The following is a 27,402-nucleotide window of genomic DNA, read 5'->3' on the forward strand; positions in this document are numbered from 1 at the left end:
GAGTTGAGAGAATACAGTCTTTTCCCACTTGAATGTATTACCTTGTCTGAAGGTACTTTATCCTGGAAAGCATGTCAAGATGTCCAGCAGAATACTGCTCAATTACATCTTTTACATCATAAGGCCTCAATGTCTCCTTGAATTTTTTTTTATACAGACGGAATTGTAGAATTCTATAAGGCAAAGGAGAGGCATTTGTTCACCATGGGCAGACACTGAAAGAAACAACAATGCCTACCCAGAAAAATCCAGACACAGAGAAAGAAACATAAAGGGAAGGTCCCTAGATGGCAGAATGCTGGTCTTGGGTTCTGGTCTTGTACCTCTATATCTGCTGGGCTGGATAATGCCGCTCATTCAATCATTTGAATAATTATAAAATTGTATCAACAACAACTCTGAAAAACTGTTGAACATTTATCACATAGAAGACACTAAATTTCACACTTTATGAACAAGTCTCCCAATATATCTCCAGAACATACAGGTAGAGAGGGAAGGATCAGGAGTTCATGGTCACCTGTGACTATATAATAAGTCTTAGGTAGATCAGTCTTAAGATCCCCAAACAAACGAATGAGAAAACCAAACTAGAGCAGTAGTTTCTAATTCTTTTGCTCTGAGTTCCTGAGGGTTCTGTTCTGTGAGTTTATACAGGTTCTGTATAGTATGGGAACACCTTCACTTTCTCCTTCCTGAAAAATCAATAATGCTCCCCCTAAAGGCTGATGCCCTCTTTTGACTCCATCTTTCTATGCGTAGTGCCAACCCAAGCTTACAGACAATCACTCAGAGTGTCAGGAGACTCTACCCACCCAGACCCCACCAATAACCTTTGGCAGGTGTCTTCTTGAATGACACAATTCAAGTTCATTTTGTCTTAAATTTCATGATACAGAATTTCTTGCCAGTTTATACCTGCCTTTTACCTCGATTCACTGAAGGGAAACAACTTCTGTGCTTCAGAATGGTGGCTCAGAGGTTTCAAAGGAACACAGTCCATACTCCCTCACTTATGCTGTGTGTGGCTATATGTGCTAGGATGGCAATACTGATTTCTTGAGATGGAGACATAGGGACCACAAAACCTAAGACATTGGCCATTCATAGATAAGGCTTGCTATTCCTTGAATTAAAGCATCTAAAAAATTATATAAATTGGAGTGCAAAGACAGAGGCCTGGAATAGCTCTGCGGAGTCCCCCTCTTGGTCAGTATGACCAAATGGTTTTCCTTGAATGAGACTGATCAGTCAACAGGTGTAACAGATGCATTTTTACCTAACACCCTTCCTGTCATATCATATATCACAGTGAGGAACCACACTCAGTCTTTGCTGGAGTCCACATCTTATAAGACTATTTTTCTCACTTGTCTACTAGACTGGACATCTTGCTGGAGATAGTGTAACTAATTTCTGCCACCCATTAAAGTGAGAATATACCCATAGCCTGGTGTATTTTCTTTAAGAGTTAGCACACTCCCTTGACTTTCCTGAAGAATTCTCAAGCAAACTAGAAATGAGCATATTATATTCTCTTGATCAGACAAAAGCATCTATAATTTATTACCCTGATAAAATGCTGATTCTAAAGAATAGAAGAAGAAAGGCAGAAAAAAGTTATCCTTAAAAATTGAGGTGAATGTTGAGGAAAAGTTCCATGTGATCATATCATACACCCTGACGCCCCTCATATCATATGCTGGGTAAAGTCAGAGAGAGATGACCCGGATGATATATGCTGACTAAAGCCAGATAGAGATGGCCCAGATGGATGTGCTATCAGGAAGGTTAAAGCAACACTGTTTCCAAACAGGTGTCTCTCTGACTGTTGTCTAAGAAAGAATCATTGTGCTGAGGGTAGCTTTCTCCTAGAGTATAAAGCATTCACAGAACCTGGCTCAAGGTGACCAGGAAGAGGCTCCTTTCCTCTTCCCAGGTTCCAAAGGTACTTTACCAGCTGTGTCCAATGGGCATGAAGTTGGAGCCTAGGAATGGCATTCAGGTGGGAAGAAAGATCATCACCTGACAGCTCGGATGGCAGCCTTTAGGGTGGGGATCATGTCTTCAATGAGGAAGTCATTTCCATAGCCCCTGTCTTCTGTCATGGGGTCTCCTGTCCCGGCATCTGTGAGGGAGAAGTGTATGTCAATGGAATCCATCATAAATGGAAAATCTCAGAGACTGTTATGGAACCAGAATCTCCTGTGTATATATTATTCACATCTCATCTTTAGTCCCATATTGTGGACCCCAGTTGTGATATCATTTACCCATCTTTAGAATCCCCACTCTGTGGTCCAGAAGCTTGAATCAGGAATGGAGAAGGTCATAACTGCAATGGAGGAGGATGCTAGGAGGTAATTCTGGAGAGCTCTGCAGGTGGGGATGATCACATGAGCCATAGGTGTGGGTCTCACACTGAGACAGACGTGAGTTGGGTTCTTGTTCTGTCAGGATTTCTGCTTATGACCTTGGGAGGCTACTGTCTGAGCCTTTTACACCTTGGAGGTTTTAGGGAGAAGGAAACAATGAATGTGAACCACTTGGTGGCTTTAGACATCTAGGACAACATTTTCCTCCTTGTCTTGCCTACCACTAAGTGACATAGGTGCATGGGGCCATTGTTTCTGTAGTATTTAACCCACAGGGTATTTTCCTGATGCCTCTTCTCAATTTCTGGGAGTGCTAGTGTGTATATCTCCAGATAACTGTGTGTCTGACTCTTTATACAGCCGCTCTCCATGACAATTGACTCATCATGGCTGCCCTTATCAGTCACAGTGGAGGTCCTAAGGCTCCTTGGAAAGGCTTGATTTGAAGCATAGATGTGATATTAGCCTTCCCCACTGGGAAGTTTTCTCATTTTTGAGTCATGGACTATGTTACTGGTGCATCCAACCCAAGACTCTAGTAAAATGAGGCATGAAGTTGGTTGAAGGAGAGATGGGAAAGACTTGCTTTGTGGATCCAAGAGGTCTTTAGTGGAGAGGGGGAAAGGTGTGAAGGAGAAGGGAGGTTAGGAGAGGAAGTGGAGAAGCTGAAAGAGGAGAAGAGTGTTACCTTCAGAACTCTGCCAGAAAGCGTAGGCTTTCATGCGGAAGGCGGTGCGGAAACGCTCTTTATTGTTTAAGCCAACGGGCTTTGGCTCTTTGGAAGGGCTTTCTTCTATGGCATCTACATTCAGAGGGGTAAATAGCTTTCCTTTAGTATTGCTACCACGAGGATTAGAAAGGCGAACCCGATCCAAGAGACCCAGCTTTTGGCTACAAAATAAGCAAAAGTGAACAATTTTCCTCCTTCAGTGCAGGTTCTTGTAACTTCCCATCCCTCCACAAAGAATCACATTCTCTTCTGAGGATGTGTGGACACTGTGCACCCAAAGGACTAACTTGACAAATCAGATAGGAATTGGATGGAGTTGGGGAGTGGCTCAAATTCTAATTCTAGCTCAGAATATTTACTACTGGTTATATCTTGAGCAAATTTCCAACATCCCTGGATTTCCTCCTGTGTTTATGTGGAACCTAAAACAGAGGCAGGGTATGCAGTGGTAACTTTTACCAAAGCAGTTTCAAGTGCCTGCACTCAAGTTCTCTAAAAATTACACTATAGTTCAGGGGAAGTTAAAGAAGGAAAGAAGGTACATTTACTTTACTTTTCTGAGAATATCTTTATAGTTGTTTTAATTCTCTTTATTAGTCTTTTACAATAATTAATTAAGATTTATCATAGTGTGCATGTATTGGAAAAGATACAGCATCTATAGGGTTTGATACTATCTGTAGCTTCTATGGGGGATGCTTGTGATGAACCCTCCATGGACAAGTTGGAGTTCCTAATATATAATCATATACAACAGAAATCCTTTGACTTTCATGTTCTTCTCTCAATCAATAACTTCATTTGTCTCCTTATCATTTCCTGGTGTCCAAATAGTGATGAGCACAGAGAAATTTCATCACACACAAATCAAACACAGAAGAATGTCCTAAATTACACAGAGCAGGCACATTTTAACCTGCTATCCACAAACAGATTCCTCTGATAGAACATAGTTGGTTCATAAGCTTTGGTGGGAAAAGTATAGATTCAAATGACTAACTTTCAATCAAAATTTAGCATCCCTTTCCATTATTAGTGGAGATGACAAACTCCTTCCTGATCCAATATTGTGAGGGTGTTGAACCCAGCAAAAGGTATGTGTGGCACAAGGTACACCACAGAGAAGCTCTTGTTAGATTCTATCAAAAACATATTTCATAAGTCTGTTTCAATACAGTGTTTCCTTTATAGCTATGTATTACATTAGGTATTTCATTTATGTTGTGTGTGGTTGTGCAAGCATGTGTGTGTGCTGCTGTGTACATGAGGAGGTCAGAGGAAAACGTGCTGGAATCGGCGCTCTCCTTCTACCATGTGGTTTCTGGAGACCAAACTAAAGTCATCAGGCTTGATGGCAAAGACCTTTACCTGCTGAGCCATCTTACCATATGCAGCATAAGTATTCTGCCATATACACCACTCCCCAAGACACACAACCAGGTCCTGTTGCTTTCCAATGCCCTTTCTTGCCATCTCAGCCAGCCTCACTATTAAGTGCCATTTGAAACTCTGTCTGAATGTGCACTCTTGGAAATTCAGCACTCTAGTGCTTCGAAGGCAGGTGTTTTCCTTCATCACAGAGTAGGGAGAGCCCCTACTTCTCCTTGGCACTTCTAAATAGCTAGCATACCTTGCATATAAACTTCAAGGACAAAACTCAGGCTGGGTGGAGCCATCTTGATAAGCCATGTAACCTAGGACATGTAACTTTATCATTGCAAGATTCCTTATGTGCAAGATGGTGACCTCATGCTTGCATTCACAGGGTTATTATATGTCAAATGTGCTAATGCATGGGAAATGCTTATCCCTATCTATGATGCAGGAAGCGTTCAGTAAGCACTGGCTGTCACCACTATCTTAGAAAATAATCCTCTTCTTGCAGAAGCAGTAGAAAGCTGATGACATGTGTGGAAAGGATCACCATAATTCCCTGGGGCATAAAGGCAGGCTTTTGTATTTTGTTTTTTAAAAAATGTGAAGTGAGACAAGTTTGGGGATTTATATAGCATTTTATATCTACTTAACACTTGCCTTAAAACTCAACATTCTGCCTTGGTAAAAGATAAAATGTAAAGATATTAATTACAGATAAACTAAATAAAGACAAGATGAATGACAGCCACTTTGTCCTGACCTGAAATTTCAGCATGACCTCTGAATACCAGAAGGATAATGAGAAGACCCTCTTACGCTATCAGTTCTGAAATTCAAGATTCATTTTCTTGGAATCCAGATGCCTCACTGCATCTCTTAAAAGTCTGAATTGCTCTGGCCATGCTCATTTAATAGCCCAGTGGTCTCAGATGGCACTTTAGACTGTCTTAGGAATACAGATACATCGGCATAGCAGCCTCAGCTCGGAATTACTCACAGCCCCCACACCTAAGAGGCTTACAGAATTCTCCCTCCAGGAAAGTGGATGCTCAGCTTACTTATTAATTGGGCTGCATGAAATCCAAGACCCCAGTGGATAATGAAATGCAAGGCAACGTTGGTGAGTGAACTTCAAAACCCATTTCTGTCCCTCTCCATATGAACTCCCAGGGAATAATGCAGGCACTATTCCTGGAGTATAGTGGAGAAGGTGCTGACAACAGTCTTCCTTCAAGAGTAAGAGTCCCTGGTTTGTTAAGGGCAGACAAACAATATCCACATTTGAATTTGAAAACTGAAAACAGATGAAGTGGGGATGTAAAAGTAAAATCAAACTGGTCCTGGGTTTCTATTTCTGCTCATAGCACCCATCTTCCATGGGAACGCTAGCCATGTTCAATGGTGCAAAATGATCTGACATCCAGAACTTTGATGTGTTCTGATATCTGCATGGTGAATGTATATCTATTCTTAATTCTGAATTACAATTACGCTCATCTGAAACTTTAGCTGGTGCCTCAGCATTAGCCTCCAGGATAACACTTTAACCCATCCAGATGTTCAATGTAATATCCAACATGCAATATTCCCATAGATGTCCTCATCCATGGTGCTTGGCCACCAGCATTCAAAATTTAAGTCACTGATGATTTTTCTGTTAAATAATATGTGCTTAGAGGGCATTGGCAGCATCTAAAGATAGTTTAGTTAAACAACAATTTGGGAAACTCTACCAGTTTCTTATGGATAAAGGCAAAGGACAGAGACCAAAAGGAGCAAATGCTTGTCTATGTTGCTCTCCTAACAATGTTTTCCCCACTGCACATAAATAGTACACAATTGTTTGACACTGATCCCTAGTAAGCATTTGCTCTTCAGGTGGAACAGATGCATCCCAACCAGCACATGAGGTCAGTACTAGCACCGTTCTCATTTCAGTGGCAAAGACATTGAGCCACAGGGAAGTTTTGTGGGGTGTTCCAAGTCACACAGAACACAGGAAGATGAGTCAGTTCTAATTCCTGTGACCACTGTTTAATTGTACTACCTGGTTATTTGAATCCCTGGCTAGAAAACATACAGGACTATAAATCTGAAGGGATCCAGGTAGCTGGGTTCAAAATCCAGCCATGGTGTGATTCTCTGTTGTTGTTTGTAATCTCATGAAGCTCCAGGAACTTCATCAGTATGCTATTAACATGAATACTACCATTGCAAAAATGTCCAACCCAATCTCATGTCGTTATTCTGATGGATTTCTACCATGTACAATCTCATCACATTTGCTTTTGCAGAAGGTAGTGAGATGGAACAGGTGGCAAATAGCTCCCTAGGCTATGGAGCCAGTGCAGGATACTATTAAAGCACATTAAAATCTGCTAAAATTACTCTTAGTATTAATGATAAATTATTTATGTTCTGATTGTCAGCACTCCCAATATTTCATTTTCCTGCAAAAAAAAAAAAACCAGTATTTGGAAGATGGAGCAATGTAATTCTCCAATTAGTAGCTATTGTATCCTCTTTAGCTCCCTTAGCTGTCTTGAGCAAAAAGGCTGTCAGTCCAATGGTAGCCAAATTACCCTCATGTTATTGCCAACTATCTTGTACTGCCCGTGGATGTATTTAGAAAACTATATGATGAGGTCCAGACTCATCCAGCGCTGTTTGAAATAGTTTGTACCACATGCTATGATTCACTGAAGTGCTGACGAGGTGAAGCTGTGACTAGACTAAAACTAAGGATTGTCATTGTCCCAAGAATGGACTCTCAGGTATTATTATCAAGCTGCTCAAGTGCCCTGAGTGAGAAAGCCTCTGGGGGCTGACTTCCCTGTTCTTGCCACATTTGGTTCAATTAAAGGCTTCTTTTGCCTGACTTTTTCAAGTCTTTAGTTGTGGGATGATCTGGCAACACAAAGAAGGGCACAGCAGAGACAGCAGTGGGGGTAGTGATGGCACAGGCAGCAGGAAGATGTGACTGGGGCAGCCAGAGCAGAGAAATCAGGAAGACAATGAGGACAAATAGCTGAAGAAGACTCAGATATATTTGAGAGCAGCCAAAACAGAAAGGAGAACAGTTGAAATAGATGGTGTGGAGGGGGTGGGGGGGCTGGGAAACAAAAGTGAATAAATCTTTGAGGAGGCAGAAAAGGAAATCTGTTGTTGGTCCAGGTCTCCAGGAGGATTCCAGAGAGCTGTTGAGTCACTAGGATGAAAGGTTTCAAATAGACACCTCTCAGGCTGAGATACAGAACACTGGTTGCTGTCAATGGCTGAATAATCTCCATAGCTAACCCTTCCTGGAAGCTTCAGCAACAGCTCTACCATCTACCATGATATCACCATGGTGATACTTGTAGGATCTAATGGCCCCAATGCCAAGGGCCTCATGAGTCTTAAATATTAGAGGGCTCCACTTGAGTTTACTCAGTTCCACCTACTGTTCGCTGCTCACTGATGTCAAACACGAAATACCCAGGGAAACAAGAGATACTAAAGTCTACCATAGAACTTCTCCATCATTGGTCACAGTTTCTATCTGAGCAGAAGACAAGGGTCTTATTCAGATGAGTACAACATTAAAACATTGAATTATATCTTCTTCCATATAAGTAGAAGACCTAAAATATGCCTGAGTATGGAATCATCATGCTATACACCTTTCTAATGCAACCAAGTTAAAGTCATACTGGAATGGGTAGACTTTTGATCCAATGAGTAGTGTTTTTATAATAAAAAGAAAAGAGAAGTTTGACACAGTAATACTAAGGAAGGAAGAGACCATGGGCAGGTAAAGACATAGATTGGACTGATGGCAAACCAAGGACAGCCAGTGGTCACCAGAAACTAGGAAGGGGCAAGAAAGATCACACTTAAAAGTTTTTGGAGGGAGCATGGTCCGGGCAACATCTTGTCTCTTGAACCATGGTAAATTTCAGTTATTTAAAATCATCCAGTCATTCAGTTTGTGATAATTTTTTATGGCTGTCTGTGGACATTAATGTATCTATCACTGACAATTGAATGGCTAAGTAAGTATAGCCTTCCAACTTGTAGGATAAGAAGAGCTGTGGCAAGTTCTTCTGTGCTAAGGAATGAGGTGATTGTGGGAGAGATGTTACATGACATGACATACATACATATATATATGTATATATATATATCCCTTTGCACATTTTCACAGACATAAAATTGGAATTTCCATAGCTTTTGAAAAAAACTAGAAAAATACTCTAGCTGTCAGCTAGTTTCCTGCCATTGGAGAAGGTAAAATGTTTGCTTGGGTTTTAAGTGTGAATGGATACTCATTGCTTGAAGGAGTAGGTCATATTTTCATAATATATATCCATATATGATATCTTTTCAGCTTTTCTTGAATCAAGGAGTCATCAAGTCCATGCCATATACACCCCTACTTTGGTGGTGGGGACAGTATCTTGCCTGTCCCTTTGTTGCTCTTATAGTCAGACTTGGTGGGGAATATTATGAAATGTTAGGCCTACAGCTAGTATTGTAAACAAAACCTATGTATTGATTCCTCTCCAACATCCATGTGCCAACCTTATCATAGTCCAGTATTAAGGAAGTGTTTTAAATAGCCACGATATCCCAATTATTTCCCAGGGAAAATAGAGGCATACATAGCATTTACCACATGACAGGGACTGCTGAGGATATAACACTTTGGCCCAAATCTCATTTCAGCCTCTCTATTATTCTGCAGCTTGAGCCATTGTTGTAGGTCTGGACAGCAAGAGAAAATATTAATTGTATGGGGTCATACTCTAACCTCTTGTTTTGAACTGAGCAGTGATTTTCTCATCAATAAAATTAGGGGATTGAGTTAAGTGCTATCAAAATTCCTTTTCCCCCTTTACAATCACTGATTCTAGGGTCTGGAAGAACTTTATTGCCAAAACACACACGACTGTGAGATGAATTTCATGTGTTGATGTCAGAGGGACAGAGTATGAATGACAGCATTGGGCTGCGTGTTCTTCCTCTGCACAGTGAATTCTGGCTCTAGGCCTTCTCTGGTCTCCATAGTCTCCTCTTCTGGCAAGGACTGCAGCTCTGTGAGCGAAGACAGGGCAAAGGAAAACAAACAAGCAATGGGACACCTGCAGTGACCATCTAAGCAACTTCAGGGATTAGCTCTGTTCTTGGGACCAGGACCTGTTGACCTCGACCAGCTAGATCCAAGCACTTCTTTGCGGTTTTCTACATAGACACTGTGCAAAGTCCTTAACCAATTTTAATCTGTTATTATGCATAAAAAGAGGATTAAAAATGGTATTTAGATCATAGGGTGCCTGTGAAGTTTGATGAACATAGAGCCATGCCTGGCAAGTAAAAAATACTCATTCTTTTAAGTTACTACCGTTGTTTTAAATTCTTTGATCCAAAGAATAATTTTCTACTAAATGAGAGAGTAATAATCTCAAGGCAAGAAAACAGAAAGGTATCTGGAATGATGTTTTTGCTCTTTAAAGACAAATAGGCATTCTGAAGGATGTTTGTTACTCAGAGTGAATTGTTTGAAAAAAAAATTAAACAGTTGGGTTCAAGCAATCAGTTTTCAAGGCAGGTACCTGTTTTTAGAATTTAAATTCACAGTTTCCCCAATTTTCAGCAGGGGTCTTGACGCCTATATTCTGAATACTTATAACTGATAGTTATAATGGCCAGAATATAAAATACTAGTCTCTTCCAACACACTTTTGATAAATGAGGCTTACTATAGTTTAATGTGGATGATCCTTGGTGCAATATTATTACCAAGACTTTGAAATTAATGGTGGACATCATGACCTGACAGATAACAACTGTTTTTGTCTGCTTGCTGTTACATTCACCATTCATGTGGGGAGGGAGTATGTCGTTACATTTAAGACCTTCCTAGAGGTCTTAAATGTACCTAGAGGTGCATTTGTCAATGATTATAGATTAATCCACTGTGGTAGAAACATACCAAAAGGGTTGGCCAGTAGTAGCCTCTATTTTCTAAGCCAAAGAAATTGTTCAAAGCATGAATATAAAACCAAATTGGGCCAATAAGTTGGCTTCCTTTGATTTTTGAAACTGCTGGCTCATGGGTTTAAGTCTATAGGGGAAAGAAGAAAACATTTTATCTTGGGTCTGCTAGCATACATAGATTAATCAACACATGGATAATCAGCTATAAGAGTAAACTCCAGATGGAATGAACAAAGAAGATGACAGAGAAAAATCCAGGATGTCCTTATCTTTGATCCCAGAGATTTCTGACCATCAATTCATGAATGTCAGCTATTACATTGTGAATTGACTTTATGCTATTTATCTAATATAGACTTTTTCCATTCATTATTCATCCACCCACTATCTATCTGCATCCATCCATTGAACGCACCCATCTCCCATCCACCTACCTCTCTATTGGTTTATTAACTTATCCATCTTCCATTCATCCACTCATTCATTTACCTATCCTCTGTCTACCCACTTTCATGTGTATGTACACAAAGTTGACCAAGTTGTCAGGTTATGTTTAGGTGCCTCAGAGGTATCCGTCTAGTAGAGAGAGCAGACAAGAAAAAGTATATTAGGTAATCATCAGTACACACTGATGACTCAGAAGAACACTGAAGCAGGATCAAAGGGAAAATGACTGATGGGGCAAGAGTGAAGAGTCAGAGAATGTCACTGTCAACAGAGTACATCAGGCAGAATCGCAAGTGAAACAGATAATAATCATATGAAGTGATACAAGAAAAGTTCTTGGCTGAGGGAGACTGCTGTAAGGCCAGATCATGTGTTCATCAAGTTAAATGAGTTCAATTGGTACTCATGAACACTGAGGGCACTAACTATTTGCACTCTAGGGATATTCCTTCCTAAAGGGTATAAGAGGGTTGACTATTTCTGTTTGCTGGTGGTGTAAGGTGTGTGAGTACTTTAGATCAACTCCCTGAAAGAAACATGGGGTAAGGCAGGCTATTCACTCAACAAGTATTTGTGGGGTACCTTATACATATTTCAGGCATAGGTTTAGCCTCAACACTGATATATATATATATGTATATATATATATAAATATTATATGTATGTAATATATACATATATGTATACATACACATATGTACATGTTATACACACAATACTTTATTACAGAATTTCTGAATCCTAACCATGTTCATCCCAATGTAGATATTCAAACAAAGTAAGAAGAGGTGGGGGGAGCCAACTGCTTCCAGTTTTATAAAAGTTAAGCAGCATATCATGACAAGTGTTCAGCTCCCTGTGGGCCAATCATTGAAGTTGTCTCTTTTTCTTTTGATTAATCTCAGGAGCATACACATGAAGAAAGAAGTATAACATTATCAGAGCCAATCCTCCAGTTAACCATAAGTATTCGGCTGGGCTTATGTTCCACAAGCAAGTTCACATAATCAGAACATCCAAGAAAGCCCTAACTAAGCAAGCAAGAACTTGAGATTCCACCACTATGCTGACTTAATGATTCCTTCCTTACCATCAAAAATATACCTGGATCTGAAAAGAAACAGGAAACCTAACTGTTTCCTTACGTTGTCAAACAAACAAACAAACAAACAAACAAACAGTGAGCTGTTTGTTCTAGAAAGAGTCAATAAGATGAATTTCAGATTTTACTCTATTTGGAGATAATAATGAAGTGAGACTGGAATGTCCGTTGATTGGCAGCCTATTGAAGAAGCTATCCATAAGGTAGCAATGAGCAGGAGCAAGTTTTCTTTCATTTAAAGCATCTGTCTATTCTTGAACATTTTATTGTCACCATATTCCCTGCCTTCTCATATGAAAGAATAGAGCCCACACTTCCTCAAGATTTATCTGTCTGTTACTCCAGACTGTGGGTTCACTCTTGTTCCTATTGCCTCCCTCACCAATCTGCAAGCCCTACCTGAGTACAGTTCAAATCCTAGGTGAGAGGATTGAGTAGCTCTGTAACCAACTTTGATCTCCTCTCAGGATGAGCCAACAGAAACTCAACTCTAACCCCAACAAATCAGGTAATAGATTTCCCTCTGTACCTTGGCAGAGTGGAGGGTTCTCACAGAGAAATAAATAAGTTGGTTGCTGCCTTTCAGGGAGCCTCTTTTCCATTCCAAAAGAAACACCCCCAGAAAAGTCTCAAATGTACATATCAGGTCATCAATTGAACCAGGGTCAGTAATTTTTAAGTATTTAGAGTAATATTCAGTACTCGTAGCCATGGTTTCAGTTACCTGCAACTATAGTCCAGTTCAGAATATATATATAATAGCTATAATCCAAAAATGCCACGTGCAAAGTTCCAGAAAACACTCCAAACACTCCATAGGTTTAAATCAATACTCTCCTGAGCTGTATGTTGCCATCTCTTATCACCTCATAATATTTTTTCAAAGTTAATAATCTTGCTTTATAAACTAGAACAGGGTCTAGAACTTGGGCACCTTCTACAGTGGGGTAGGAAGTCAAGAAAAGTAGTTATATACAACCCTGAACCTCTTCTTGCCTCTGCAGCAGCCCGCGGTGTCTATGATATACTGGAAAGCCTCTGGTATATGGGGCTCATGAATTACAGTCTGTATTTGCTTTCAGAAAATGCCATCTGGAGGCCCAATGAAGAAATGGAAAACAGTACAATGGTAAACATTGTTTTAACATTCAGGTTTGACTCTGGTGTTTGGTTTTGTTACTTAGTTTCTGTGAGAATTCAGAAGGAAGAGATGAACCTCTCTGAGCCTTGGTCTCCTTATACACAAAGAAAGATACTAGGACTTCTCTCACATGGTGACTGTGCAGATCAACTGATAACCGTTTTGGAGCTCAGCTCTGAGGAGACAGACATTCAGTATGTAGCTTTTGCTATTATTCATATGAAGTTGTCCTTGACTAAACTCACATGAAAATGTCAGAGGAACCAGTCGTCAGCAACAGAGTAAGCACCAAAGACTAACTTGTGACCAACATGGCTTCCTAGCAGCTTTCCACAATGTGGGACTGAACCTTCCTCCCAAAACAATGGTGAGATGGGGAAGGTATTCATAATAAAACATGTACCTGGCTGCTGCTTCCAGTTGTTCTTTCCTATAAAAGAGGGAAGAGAAAAAAAAAGAAAAGACCCATAAATGGCATGAAATGGTTACATCTTACCCCACAGACTGTTTTAAAGCTTCATTTGAAAGGCCATGTGCCCCATGCTCCTGCTACCACCATTTGGTCCTGTGCTCCCAAGTTTGTCTTAGCTGCTTATTCATCAAGAAAATGGGTGACTGCTTACTCAATACCAGGATCTATCACTCAACTCAGAAGTTTGTTTTGCAGTATATCAGGAAATCGACTGCCAAACGTAGTTGCTCTCTTCCTACCCTCCCTACCATCATGGTAAACATTGTTCACTGTACAGTAAATTATTTCATGTCTCTTCTCTCATCAGTTATTATTGTAAGGGCTGGGTTTTTTGGACATGTCAAGTAAGTCTTATAACAACTCTAAGAGTAACTACTATTGTCATACTATTTCTTTCTTTTTTTTTTTCTTTTTTTTCTTTTTTTCGGGGCTGGGGATCGAACCCAGGACCTTGCACTTCCTAGGCAAGCGCTCTACCACTGAGCCAAATCCTCAACCCCATACTATTTCTTTCTGATGAGAAAGTTGAGGGACAAAGAAGTTAAATAAATTGCCTAAGGTCTCAGATGTAAAGCAGTAGAGTTGGGATCCCAACCCCATGTGTCTTTAGAGCATGCCTGGTAGAGCACATGCTCGCCACATATTCACTACTCTGAGTCTTTGCTCAGATCAGCCTATAGTCTTCTACATCCTTTCTCTATGTAGAACAGTCTTTTCCATCCATCAAGTCCATTGGGCTGAGCCTCAATCCAGACAGGGTGTTCTAGATCTGGGGTCATCAACTGAGGTTTCCTAAGGCGGTAATTTCAGAACTCAGTGTCTTTCTTTCCTATTTCATCTCCACTATGTTTCATAGATCCCTTTGATGAAGACTTAGTCACCATTGATCGAATAAACTGCTATGAATCAGGTACCAAGACAGATATAGTCATATCTTACTTTACTTCACTCTCACAACATCAACTCCTTCATAAATGGGCATTGTTTATACAAATGTCCCTTGACCCAACCTGTGGGATGCAGGTAAGTTTGTACTGGAGTACCACACACTTCTTTCTAAAATAACTTTTCTTCTGAGACACACAATGGAAAGAACAAGAGCATTGGCAGAAGAACTGGGCTCTGTTTTTTTATTCCAGCATGTACTTGCCAGATCACATCAGTTATTAGTCTCAGTGTTCTGACACTTCACTTATAAAAATGGTCACAAGGGATGGAAAGAGAGGTCCAGGAGAAATCACAAATGAAGACAAGATTTCTTTCTGACAAAATGGATTACCCTGGTGTTAGTGTGATGAAGGTTGTCCAACTTTGTGAATATACTCAGATCACTAAACCATCAGAATGTCTTCTAGGGAGTTAAGTGTATCTCAATAAAATTACATTTAAAATGTAGACAAAAGGAAAAAATCCTTTAGTAAGCAGGTGAAGCAGCATCGGTGTATCTGCTTTTTCTCTGTCACTAGCATATGGCGTGGGTTGGCATTCAGGGACATTCCTTTCCCAAAGGAATGCCTCATTTCGGAGTGGTTGCTAAGTGAGTTTCTCTTGCAACTTTGTACTTTTGTCCTTGAAATAAAACAAGGAAGAAATGTTCCCTCTTAGTTTAAAAGCCGTTCCCATATCACAGCAGCTGTCTGCAGCACAATGTAGCCCTCAAGTGTCTGACAGCCAGGACAATGCAGTATTTATAATAAATCAACCAAAAGGAATAGGCCCATTGCCAAGGCCTTGGGATGCACAGTAAATGAAAATCTTCTTAACTCTACATTCAGTCTGGGTACACATGCTCTTGGTTTTGAGTCCAAGGTTATTCTGTTTCTTAAAGGGGAAGATACTGCCCCACTCTAGGGAGGCTCTGATTTATGCAGTTTCAGCATCTATTTAGTAATAGCAATAGTAGTAAAATGTTCAAAGTACAATTAGTAACATCCAGGCAAGTAAGTCTAAGAAGACACAGTGAAGAACCCAAACTTGTCACTTTAACTATTCATCTCTTGCTTCCTGCCTCTTCTACAAGTTAAGTCCCCTTGATGACGTTCACAAGTCAGATCCTTTGTCTCTTTTCTCTTCTGAGTGCTTTATCTCAGCTCATGTCAGACCTTCCTGAGAAGTGAGAGCCCAGTAAGTATGAGGCAGGAAAGGTTTTTCTGGGAAAGGGCTTGCAAGTCTCGAAGGTTATGATCAGGTTTTACAGTTTAATCTTAGTTATGGCCATCAATTGTGAAGTTTTAAAGCAATCAGTCCATAAAACTAATGTCGTTCTAGTTCCTTCAATCTTTCAAGCTTGATAGATGAGTGGGTTCAAGTGTGTGTGCACATGTATGTGGCAGCCAATCAACCTGTAGGAGCTGACTCTTCCCTTCTGCATGGGTACTAAGCCTAGGTCATCAGGCTTACTGGCAAGTGTTTTTAGCCACTGAGCCATCTTGTTGGCCCAGCTTCCTTAGATCCCTGCCCTAAGTCATGGTGAGAACAGAAGAATGTATGGAGGCAGCATGCATAAGCCAATCATAGATCTCATACTGAGTGTGTGGGAGTCTTGGGTAGGTGTTGAGAGAGCTACTTACCTACTGTTGGGTTGCATTATGGTTCACTGAAATGACATGTACTTGCTTGTGTAACATGCTTCAGCAAGCTCTGCTTCAAAAGCAGGCACCACCCCAGCAATGAGCCAGTTGTGCTTTTACCTTTTCTACTTAGTCAAGGGTTCTAGAAGTTCAACATCTGTCTATATCCAAAACTCAAGTCATCAAAACATTGAAAAGGAAGAGCCTGTTTTGGAATTCAGGCAGTAAGAAGAGGACAAATGCATTGGGAAACTATCAAAATGTCCGGGAATTCTGAGCCCTAGGTCACTGATCAGTAAGCAGAGCCTGGGATCATCATCTGCTCATCCTGGTATTCAGTATTCACCATGAACCATTATGGTGGAATGAAATAATGGCTCCTGGTCAAGATGGTTTTACCACCACCAACCTGCCACCATCATTTCTGTAGATGTATGTTGGCTCTGTGTGTTCAAAACAATGCCTCCAATTCTAATAAACTCCTACAGTTGTGAACACTGCCTTATCTCAGAAAATCTGTTATGACTAATGAATTATGAACTTTGATATTTGAAATGCAGTGGCCATCAATGTGTGGTGACTTCCTCAATGCTTTCTTTATGCTGGCCCTAGGAAGCAGTTATCCATCATCATGGCCTTTAGTTCAATTTTACAACTCTGAGAACATGAAGCACCGTTATTGGGTTTCCAGAGAACTCCTTGGTCATCTGTGCCCTTCTTTCTTTTGGGGAGTTGTCTGTGAGTGTAGGTTAGACCAAGTGATAGAGTAATCAGACTGTTAGGATAGCTGATGATGCTGGCTTCAGCTTCTACTGTTCTCTGATTCTGTTCACAACACTTTCTAGTACCATGCTGTTTACCTCTAGTTGCCCACTGGAGTCATCTAGAAGTCTTTAAAAATTTGTGATGCCTGGTTTACTTCTGAGAATTAGGCTGGATATATTTGAATATCATAGGGTTTTTTTTTAAATTCTACAGTGATGCTAACATGTATCCCATGCTGGGAACCATTTCTCCCTGCTCTGGGGGATACTCTTTAGCAACCATGAGACCATAACACATGACTAGACCCTGGTAATGTATGTCAGACATACTCTGAGCACTAAGATAAGTGACTACTTGCCTGAAGAATGGGAAAGAGACAACTGATTCATAAAATCTCCAGGTTGCCACCAGGTCAAGCCTGTTGGGGTTGGTAGCATAATATCTCCAGGCAGCCTGAGGAGGAGAAAAGAGGAACTGGAATGACATGGACAGCACATGAAATGTTCACATAGCATCCTATGACATTCAAACAACTCTTAAACTCTTGCCTCTTAAGAATTTGAATTTGTTTATATAGCGAGACTTCAGAAAAACAGGGATTCTTGGTTTCTGATAGCATCTTTGAAGATAAAACATTCTTGACCATTTTAGAGATACAACTGTTGTTTGGTGATCTGGGATATGGAGAGATGAATTGGGATAGAGAGAAAGGATAGAAATTTTCTGAAAGGAACAGTGCCTGTTCTTTACAGAAGGCTCTTTGAGACTGCCCAGTCTATAATATAGGAAAATAAAGTCTTTTGGGATACTTCTAAGTATAAGAGAGCCTGACAGGAGGCACTTATACACTAAACTTCTGGAATAACTCTGATGGTGCAAGGTTTGAAGGTTTAAAGGACAAGCAGACTTTGAACAATGAACATTGAGATTGGCTTACAACCAGACCATATCTGATGTTGTCTTGTTGTGTCAGGCCCACTGATCCTCAGAAGCACCTACTGCAGCTAGATAAAAGCTTGGGGTGTGTGTCAATACCCTCAGCACTCCGAAAGGCAGAGCTGGGACCATGCCCCTTGCTCTCAACAGCTCATACAATAAGATGTAAAGTCCCCCTGATGTCTAATAGGGGACAGTTATGCCTGTCTTAATTCTGTTATGACTCTTCCTCCAGCCTGTGGCTGGAGGAGTAATGGTGACAGGCGGAGGCAGTTATCCAACATTTCCTGTTCAATGGTTGCTGAGGGTCAGGACAAACTGGTCCAGTAGCCAGTATTTTGTCCATGTTTGCACTCCCTCTCCTTTGTTCATTGGGTCTCTACTGTTGACAGATAGGAGGAGATCACAGAATTCTTTGTAGCTCTCTAAGTATCTGGATTGACAGCCATTTCTTTTCTGTGGGCCATTGGATGAATCCTAGGGTGGGAAGAAGAATAAGGAGGTTCAGAGAAGACAGAGGCCTAAGCCAAATTCTTCACTCCAAAATCACCAGGAAACCAATAATCAAATGGTTTTACTCTCCAGTGCTGAATCCATTTCTTGAGTCCTTTAGAATTTGGGTGGAAAAAGGTAAGGCTTTCACTATCAACATACGTAGACTGTGTAGGTAACCATGGTGATGTCCCTAGCCACCTACAAGGGAGCAAATGTAAGCTGTCCTCTCCTGCCTAGGGATGTGCTTTTGTTCTTTCTCTTTCTCTCTGTCTCCATCTCTTTCTTAGATACACAGGCACACACACGCGGGCCCATCCTAGTTCACCCCCAGTTACAGACCTGGATGAGTTCAGCAGCTGGCTTCCTTCTCTTCTCAAAGTGCTTCTGACGGTGCTGTTCCTGAACCTTCAATGCCAGTCCTGAGCCAAGGATGCCCTGCAAAGAGAATTCAAGCCTGTGTCAGCTGCACTGGGCTCTCTCAGCACTCGAGCCTCACTTCTGGTGTAACAGAGAATGTAGGTCTCAAGGACACTCTGAAACCTGTTTTGTGATTTGAATGTGAAATGTCACCCACAGACTCAAGTGTTTGAACCTTAGGTCCTTAAATGGTAGCCCTTTAAGAAGACTGTGGATCTCTGAAGAGGTGGAGTTTTACTGGAGACATTAGGTAACAGCGAGTGGGTGGAGATGTTTTGTAGCTTGGTCCTAGAGCTTGTCTACTCTGCTTCCTGACTATTGATGTGATGTGACCAGTTACATCCTGTTCCTGTCACCATGCCTTCCTTGCTATTATGTACTGTAAGGCAAAATTAAATCTTCCCCTTCCTATTGCTTCTTGCTAGATATTTTGGTCATAGCAATGAAACAGGGCATTCTGCAGTGGCAATAATAGATTAAAGAAGAAAGGGAGGGAGGAAGCCCCATTTATGGTGAGAGTAGGAAATTTGGTTAAGTGAAACAAGCCTGAAGCCAAAGACACCTGGATTGCAATCTGATAACCACAGTCCAGGTGTGACACCCTGGGCACACTCCTGTCGCTGCTCTGTCTTTCATAGGACTACTGGCTCACAGTGGGTCATCCTACCTATCTGACAGTGATCTCTAGTGAAAACCTAGATGACAAACAGGAATTGCCCAGGAAGGGATACAACACGGAATAGATGCCCTGCCACTGATAATCAAATTTTAAAATATGTTAGCTGCTGGAACAGTCTCCTGGGGCATGTACAACAGGCAGAATTTCCAAGAACTGGATCTGCTCTGTTTTGCAGGGCAGACAATCATGTGGATTAAGCAGATAGACACATGCATTTAATATGAAAGGGAATTACAGATGGCACCACACCCTGCCCATCCTTTGCCAGTTTCGTGGGTGAGAAAACAGGTTCAAGAAGATCATAGTAAAAGTCAGATAGCTGGGAAAATACATATAAGTTGACTAGTAATGAAAAAAGAAATTATCAAGTTAAAAAAAAAGATGGAGGGGCAGCAGAAGGATTTAAGAACGGTCTCTTCAAGCTGCACGGTGAGGAGTCAGGCTTTAGAATTGGCTTGGCTTGGGGTTCCTGACTCCACATCCCAGGCATGTGTATAACCTTTAATTGTGACTCAGTTTTTAACTCATACTCTCGGCAGGAAGAGCAAATGAGATGATGCAGGTAAAACATTTGGCCTGATTTGGGTGCACAGTGAGTCCAATATAAGCTTTCTATTTTCACTCTCATTATACTATTGTTGAAGGAAGTTATTCTTTCACATGTCAAGAACAACTCTTGAGAGAAATGAAAACATTCAAAAATTTAAGGCAGGAAGAAAAAAAATAAAGAACAAGAAAAAGAAAGAAAAAGAAAAAAGAAATTCAGACGTGAAGGATCTATGCTGTGTTAGGTCCTGGCCATCAACAGATGAAGACTTTAGCCCCCAACAATGTCAGTTCTTGAGGGCAGGCAGAGGTGGAAACCTGCTAACCCACATGGAATCAGACTGCCCATGGGAGGGAGCCACTGTCTTAGACTGAAGACGGCAGTACTGCTTAGCACACAAGGAGGCATTTGGAGACATCACTTCTGGTGCAAGGAAGCAGCACAAGCTATGAGGGAGGGATGAGGCACCACCATGCTGAGATGACAGCTGCTGAATGATAGGGTATGGAACATGAACTCGGGATACAAAAGAGTGAAAAGGGAAGCTCTGGATTTGAGCTAGGTCTAGGCATTAAGGGGAACTTCCTGTCACGATCGAAAGAACTTACTGCCGGAAGAGCAAAAAAGGAGACGCCGATTAAAGAAAAGGTGGCAGCAATCAGACGTCCTTCCCAGGTTTTAGGTGTCTTGTCTCCATAACCAATGGTGGCCAGTGTGATCTGAAAAAGAGAAGCATTCAAACAGGGTTCCCCCAGACAAGGAACATCAGTGGCAGTCAATGGAGCTCTGCTTCTCAGTCTCTGTGCCTGCCCAGATGCTGTTCTCATTTAGATATAACAAGATTCCCATAGGAGGAAAGATCCCAAGTGGTACATAACCTGTGTGAGGACCATAGCTTGTTTTAAGGTTAGAGGTGTCCAACTGATTGCAAAAATGTGCATACAAACGTTGTGTGTGTGTGTGTGTTTGTGTGTGTGTGTGTGTATGTGTGTGTATGTATGTGTGTGAGTGTTTGTGTGTTTGTGTGTGTGTTTGTGTGTGTGTATATGTGTGTGTATGTATGTGTGTGTGAGTGTTTGTGTGTATGTGTGTATGTGTGTGTACGTATGTGTGTATGTGTGTATGTGTGTATGTGTGTTTTGTGTGTGTATGTGTGTATGTGTGTGTGTATGTGTGTGTGTATGTGTGTGTGTGTGTGTGTGTGTGAGTGTGTGTGTACAGTTGCTCCTCCTCTATAGCCGTAGCTTTCACATCTTGGGATTTAACCAACTATACTTTAAAATACAGTAAAACTGAAAGATAATATAACAATAAAATAACGCAAATAAGAACTACAGCATACCAATTCTTTATGCAGTATTTACATGCCATTAGGCACTAAAAGTAATGTAGGTTTGATTTAAATACCTAGGAGGATGTGTGTGGCTCCTATGTAATTGCCACAGTGTTTTCTAGAAGGGATGAACTTCTATATATTTTGATATCTTCAGAGAAGTGGGAGAAATTGAAATCAGCTTCCAATTACACCAAGAAATAAGCACATTTGTGAATTATGGATTTATGTGCAGCCATATTATGAGTTGTTTTTGTCAGTATATTTGTGTATGCCCTCATCTGTGCATGTCTGATTGTCCATATGTTTGTCTCGAGTAGTATATTCCAGTGTGTGGTTACGTGATTATCAGGACACAGTTCATAACACCATGGCCTCTACAGCTCATTTGCCTGAAAATCTCAAGTTCCTTAAAGTAACTGTTAAACTTATTTACCTTCTATTGTTCTTGTCTCAGTTTCCTCACTTAAAAATGGGCTAACAGGTGTTTGGGGTTAAAGTACATTAATAAATACTGACTACTTAGCATAGTGATTTGTAGCGAATTAGACTTCAGTAAGTGCCAGGATTAATACTTCTATGTGTGTCTGTGCACTTCTGTATGTGTCTTCAGGTCTGTGTGTAATGCATATATCCCATTTTTTTTTGCATGAGCATGGCTTGACTGATGACCACCTATGACTGACATGGCTAGGTCCCAGAACACCATACAAATAGACTGTTTTGGGCTCAAGTTTCTTACAAACTCCATGAAAAACTGTTTCTAGGCACCGTCATCATTGGTAGAAGCTTGTTGTTTCCTCTCTGTAGATTTGAAGATTGAAGAGGTCCAGTCCTCATGCTTGGATGCAGAATCAAGCTGACTTAACTGTGTCCATACCCTGCTCTCCACCTCTCTCAGCACCTAGTGGTCAAGTCTCCATACAACCTCTACAGGGTTATCCTTCAGGGAAGGTAACTCACCAGGCCCCACCACAGGGCATCAGCATAGGTCTCAAACTCCTCTTTCATTTCCTCTCCTTGGGCATCCATCTCTGGCACATCCTTCTCCACCAGGTAGACAAGAAATGAAGAAAGGATGAGTGTCAGGAAGCCGATGTACCAGGCGGTGATGAGTTCCTAGACAGAGAACAACACAGGGACTCAGTAGGAAGCCCTCCAGTGGAAGCTTGAACCAGGCAGTCTGGAGCTGGAGTCCATGTTTGTCTGCCATCTTTATCGGTTCTGAGTCTCACTTCCTATCAGTGGAAAAGGGGGCAAGAGTGGAGATGTTTCCATTATTAAGTATCTAGGTGAAGAAAACCACTCTATTCTAAGTGACCTGATGTCACAACTCAGGAGGTTTCATGAGAAGGTGAGTGGTCAGGGGAAATTGGTTATTGCCAGAGACCAGCACAGAACTGCACAGAGCAGAGTTAAAAAATCAGCTCCACGAGCAGTTAGTGTGGCCCAGGAGACAAAGCCATGGACAGGGAACCACCATTACCACCATTCATTGTATGATTCAAAAGAGAACTAATCTCTCTTATCCATGAGACAAGAATTTTGGTGTCTTTAAAAATCCCACTTATGTTATATGAATATAGTTTTGTTGTAATCCCAGAAGTGGGATATGGGACTGCCTCAGATTGTCCATAGCTGCTATGATTGTCTCATGCTCTAGGAGGGCTGAGATTTTTTTTTGTTAGCTGCAAATAGTTTACATTTGGAATTCTGAGGACTCTTGAGAGAGTATAAATGTAACAGTGCCGAGAGGGCCTGTAGTGGCTGCTGATCCCTGCTCATGCTGGTTCCTGCTGATGCTTTTGCTATTGCTGGATTATTGGTTGGAGATATTCTGATGATGAATACTGGATTTGCCCTAAGGAACTCCTGCCTAAGCAGCAGGAAGTACTCAACAGGATGCCCCTTTCCCTTCTAATCTTTCTCTCCTACCTAGTGTTGAGGGGTTGGAAGGGATTATGGTGGGATAAGGGTTAGAAGGGTGGTAGACAATAGAACCCAATAAAGTGGCTCAAAAATATGCCTACAATTTGTAACACACTGATTTTCAAAATGATAATAGTAATGATGATGATGATGATGATAATAATAATAATAATAATGGGTATAAAAAAGAGTCATGTAGGTATCCTGGATAATCCTGGTGGAATTCAGACTTGCATATTAGAATATATGAAAGCATAAGAGACAAATGAGAACTATGATTTCATAGATAGTGCCACACACTAAGAAGTAAACATGGATAAATGATTGATTACGAGGAAATGCTGGAGTGAGGAGAACTGAGAGGTGGCAAAGCTTTGGGTCGACAGAGATAATGTCTAGGGCTCTCTGCTGCTTTAAGTCCTTTGTTCTCCTGTCGAGGTTTAGCATGGTAGAGTGGGTGGGGAGAAGTCAAGATTATGGGTGAACATGATCTGGATGTAAAGTTTGTGTTCTTATTCAGTCATTTCAGGGAGCTGTTGTTGGCACAGCTATCCTTCCCATGACAATCAGTCCACCGCTAGCCTTTGGGTCAGAAGAAGCTCACTGACAGTTCTTATTGCCTTGGCTCACATAGGATCTGCAGGATCAAATGAGAAGACTCCAGCCATCTGCATTCGTCTCTAACTTTCATTATGGTTATTCCCCTGAATCATTTTACCCCATTTAGAGAGAATGCTGTGGTCTGAATGAGAATTGCCCTTCCTAAGCTCGGATCTGGAGCACTTCTTTCTGGGTTGGTGGTACTAACTTGGGAAGCTGTGACAACTTTAGGGGTTAGGGATTAGCTGGTGGAAGTGGGTCACTAGGGGTCGGGATGTGAAAGGCTTCCTTGGTTCCAGATTCTTATCTTATGGTCCACTTCCTGGTCTGCCATGATATGAACAGTCTCTAACACACAGCCCTGCTGCCAAAGACTCAATGGCTCTGCCCAACCTTCCCCACAACAATGTACTAAAACTCTGAAACTGTAGGTCAAAACACCTCTTGCTTTCCTCACTGTTTTATCAGGTGTTGTGTAAGATCAGTGTCAAGATAAGTGGGCTCAGTGGTGTTTCCTTAATAGCTTCACTATTTTGAATTCAGTCTGCTTCCCCCACATTGTTAGGCTTCTCTGCAGTATCATACATACACTGTAGTCATGTATGTTCACACATGCAAAGGTGAATGGTACCAACACTGGAGTGGGAGGTTCTCCTGTGAGGGTTTGCCCTGAAAGAGAACTGAGAAGAGAAAGGAAGGTGCCTACTCTTTCCCCAGGGATTTTTCTGAAGACCCCTGCAAAGCCTCTTGCTTTGTAGTGCAGCTGCAAGCCGGAAGATTGCTTGGTTGTTTATTTAGAAACAGCTGCTTGATCATGTGCAGCATGCAGATTCACCAGCTGTGCTGGATTATTAGGTGGTGGTGTAATGGTTGGCATTGGGAGGTACAGTGGGCTTTGCAGTCATTTAAAACACTGTTCAAGGGAATCCTGACTTTGTATAACTTTTCACTAGCAGCTCTGTAGAAGAGTCTATTCCCTCACATGCCAAGTATTCCAGCAGTTAGCCCTGGGATCAAAGGACTAAGACTGCTATACAACCAGTGTTAGGAAGCGATGATATCAAATCTTCTTGTTTTTTAAAATCTGCTCTGCAGAATCTGAAGGGCCTTTATTCCCCCTGCTTTGGTGACTCAGAACTCAGTTTCCTGACTTGTGAGAACCAACCAGCACATCAGACACTGGAAACACGAACCGGTAGAGATCCTGGGGCATATTTGTCATGGTAGCAGTGCTTGGCTTGTTGTAACTATAGGATCAGCATTAGAAATCTCACCTTGGTAAAATCTCACCCTCATCTCTGCATCTCTATGCCAGAGGAGTCAAGTATAGAACTTGGTCCACAGTGCAAAGAATGGATTAATTAACAACAACAACAACAAAAAAAAAAACAACAACAAAGTAACACAGACAGAGTTTGGATCCAAATTAGTTGGTGGGACTCCAAAATCTTCCCCACTCCCTTGTTACATGTTGCCTTGTGTGAGCTCATTCTAGCCTTTCAACCATATAGACGTATGGATATTACCACTGAGCTGTTGAATCATAATCTCCCCTGCAGAAATGAGAAAGCTGAAGGCCAATGAGAAGTGAATGATTTGGCCAAACTTATTTTACTTATAATGGAGCTGAGACCTAAGCTCTGATCTGCCTGTGGTCCACATCCACATCACTGGGGCACACCTGCATGTGCTTCTTTCTTTACTTTCTTCTCTTTTTCCTTATTATAATCATTATGAGTGTTGGCAGCATGACTACCCTCATGGACACTGTAGGAAGACGGTTCTGTAGAAAGGTACAAGCAGGAGAGAGAGAAGCCTGTGTTACTTCATGGCTTTTCCACAACACTTACTTTGCTGTGGGCACAGATAGCTGAGCCCAGGAGCTTCCAGGTGCCACCCCTCCTATCCATTCGAAGCATGCGCAGGATCTGCAGGAAGCGGAGGCTTCGCAGAGAGGTAGCCAGGACATTGCCCTGGTTTCCCACGGCAACCACTGGCACAGAAGCAATCAGCACGAAGATATCTGGGAAAGAGGACAGACCGTGGAAGATAATAGAAAGAAGGTCATGCAGAGGAAAGACCCCATCACTAGCACTGTTTTGGAGCTGATGAATATGTCAAGCAGGGGATGTTCTAAGCACTTGGGTTGAATGTGATATCAACTGCCATTGATAATGGATTATGCTGTAAATGATGAGGAAATGAACCTCTCAGTACCACTGACTTCTCAGGACTTAGGGACAGACCCTGTTAGACTCCACCTCTAGTTCTAGAGCACAGAAGTACAATTTCTCACAGTGCCTTATGTGGCACTTGGCATTTGATATCACATGAGTTGTGGAGGAGATGACATTGCAGGTTGCTCAGACTACAGAAGTGAAGCCTAATGCTCAGACTCTGTTTTAATGTATTTTATTATTATTTTTTTCTGAGTAAGCAGAACATAAGATGGAAACTTGGGTGTGATTTATTGAGTTCAAGGGCACCAAATTCTTCCAGAATTGTGGTGTTGGGGTGCGGTGGTGGTTTGAATGAGAATGGATCCCACAGGCTCATACGTATGTTTGATTGCTTGGTTCCAATAGGTGGAACTGTTTGGGAAGGATTAGGAGGTGTGGCCTTGTTAGAGGAGGTATATCTCTTGAGGAGGTAGGCTTTTGAATCCTCAAATCCACACCAGGCTCAGTTCTTTCTCTGCTGCCTGCAGATCAAGTTGTAAGTTGTACTCTCTTAGATACTCCTCCAGTGCCATGCCCAGCACTGAGCTCCCCACTATTATGGTTAGAGACCTTCTGAAATTATAAGCAAGCCCCCAATTAAATGTATTCTTTACAAAGAAGCCTTTGTCATGGTGTTTCATCCCAGAAATAGAACAATAATTAAGACTGGTAGCATCTGCTGCTCACTAATTTTGAAACTGGAAGAACTCAGTTCTGTGAACTTCAGTTTCTATTTTTGCAGAACAGGTAAAATGTGGTTGGGCAGAAATACACTGTCAATCACCAATGGTTAGACACTTCCTACCCTTGTTGGCCTTGAAGACACAGGTGATTTGAGCTATTTTGGTGACAGAGCGTGGTACTTACTAGTCTGGGTAATGGGGATATACACTATCTGGTGCTCTGTGGTTTCTTTACAACTCAAATGCAAACAGTGAGCCCAGTCCTCAGCGACCAAGAATCACTACCTGTCTAGCATGCCAAGGAACAATCCGAGGAGATAGATTTTCAACACAGGATATTTTGGCACTCTCACATCCATAAAACTTTATTAGAGAAATATCATAGGAGAGGACTGAGGCCACTACTGGATCCAATTGACAGTGCTTACCCAACATGCACAGGGGCTTCCTGGCAAACTTCAGCCGTCCACGCCAGCCTTTGTATCGACAGCAACATCCTGCAGCCCAGATCCTCAAAGCAAACTCAGCTCCAAAGATGAAAATAGCAAATGTTTCCTGTATGAAAGAGCACATGAGGTTACCTAGTACGCAATAAAGACTTCTGAG

General features: G+C 41.5%; 1 protein-coding gene across 4 annotated transcripts in view; it reads right to left on the minus strand.

Annotated features, from left to right (window-relative positions):
* Positions 1 to 27,402, minus strand: part of Kcnq3 (potassium voltage-gated channel subfamily Q member 3) — a 300,648-nt gene that overhangs the window by 16,109 nt on the left and 257,137 nt on the right. For 2 of the 4 annotated variants that reach the window (XM_063263128.1, NM_031597.5), the window contains 10 exons: positions 27,225 to 27,351; positions 25,745 to 25,917; positions 22,329 to 22,484; positions 20,641 to 20,751; positions 18,729 to 18,824; positions 17,317 to 17,411; positions 13,555 to 13,581; positions 3,064 to 3,266; positions 2,026 to 2,128; positions 42 to 173 (listed from right to left, as the gene is read on the minus strand). In XM_063263128.1, coding sequence (XP_063119198.1) covers positions 42 to 173; positions 2,026 to 2,128; positions 3,064 to 3,266; positions 13,555 to 13,581; positions 17,317 to 17,411; positions 18,729 to 18,824; positions 20,641 to 20,751; positions 22,329 to 22,484; positions 25,745 to 25,917; positions 27,225 to 27,351 — 1,223 coding nt within the window. Of the gene's footprint in view, positions 1 to 41; positions 174 to 2,025; positions 2,129 to 3,063; positions 3,267 to 13,554; positions 13,582 to 17,316; positions 17,412 to 18,728; positions 18,825 to 20,640; positions 20,752 to 22,328; positions 22,485 to 25,744; positions 25,918 to 27,224; positions 27,352 to 27,402 lie in introns of those variants that run through there. The other 2 variants (XR_010052948.1, XM_063263127.1) reach the window with 2 other exon arrangements.

The sequence above is a fragment of the Rattus norvegicus genome, chromosome 7, assembly GCF_036323735.1.
Source record: "Rattus norvegicus strain BN/NHsdMcwi chromosome 7, GRCr8, whole genome shotgun sequence".
NCBI classification, from domain to species: domain Eukaryota; kingdom Metazoa; phylum Chordata; class Mammalia; order Rodentia; family Muridae; genus Rattus; species Rattus norvegicus.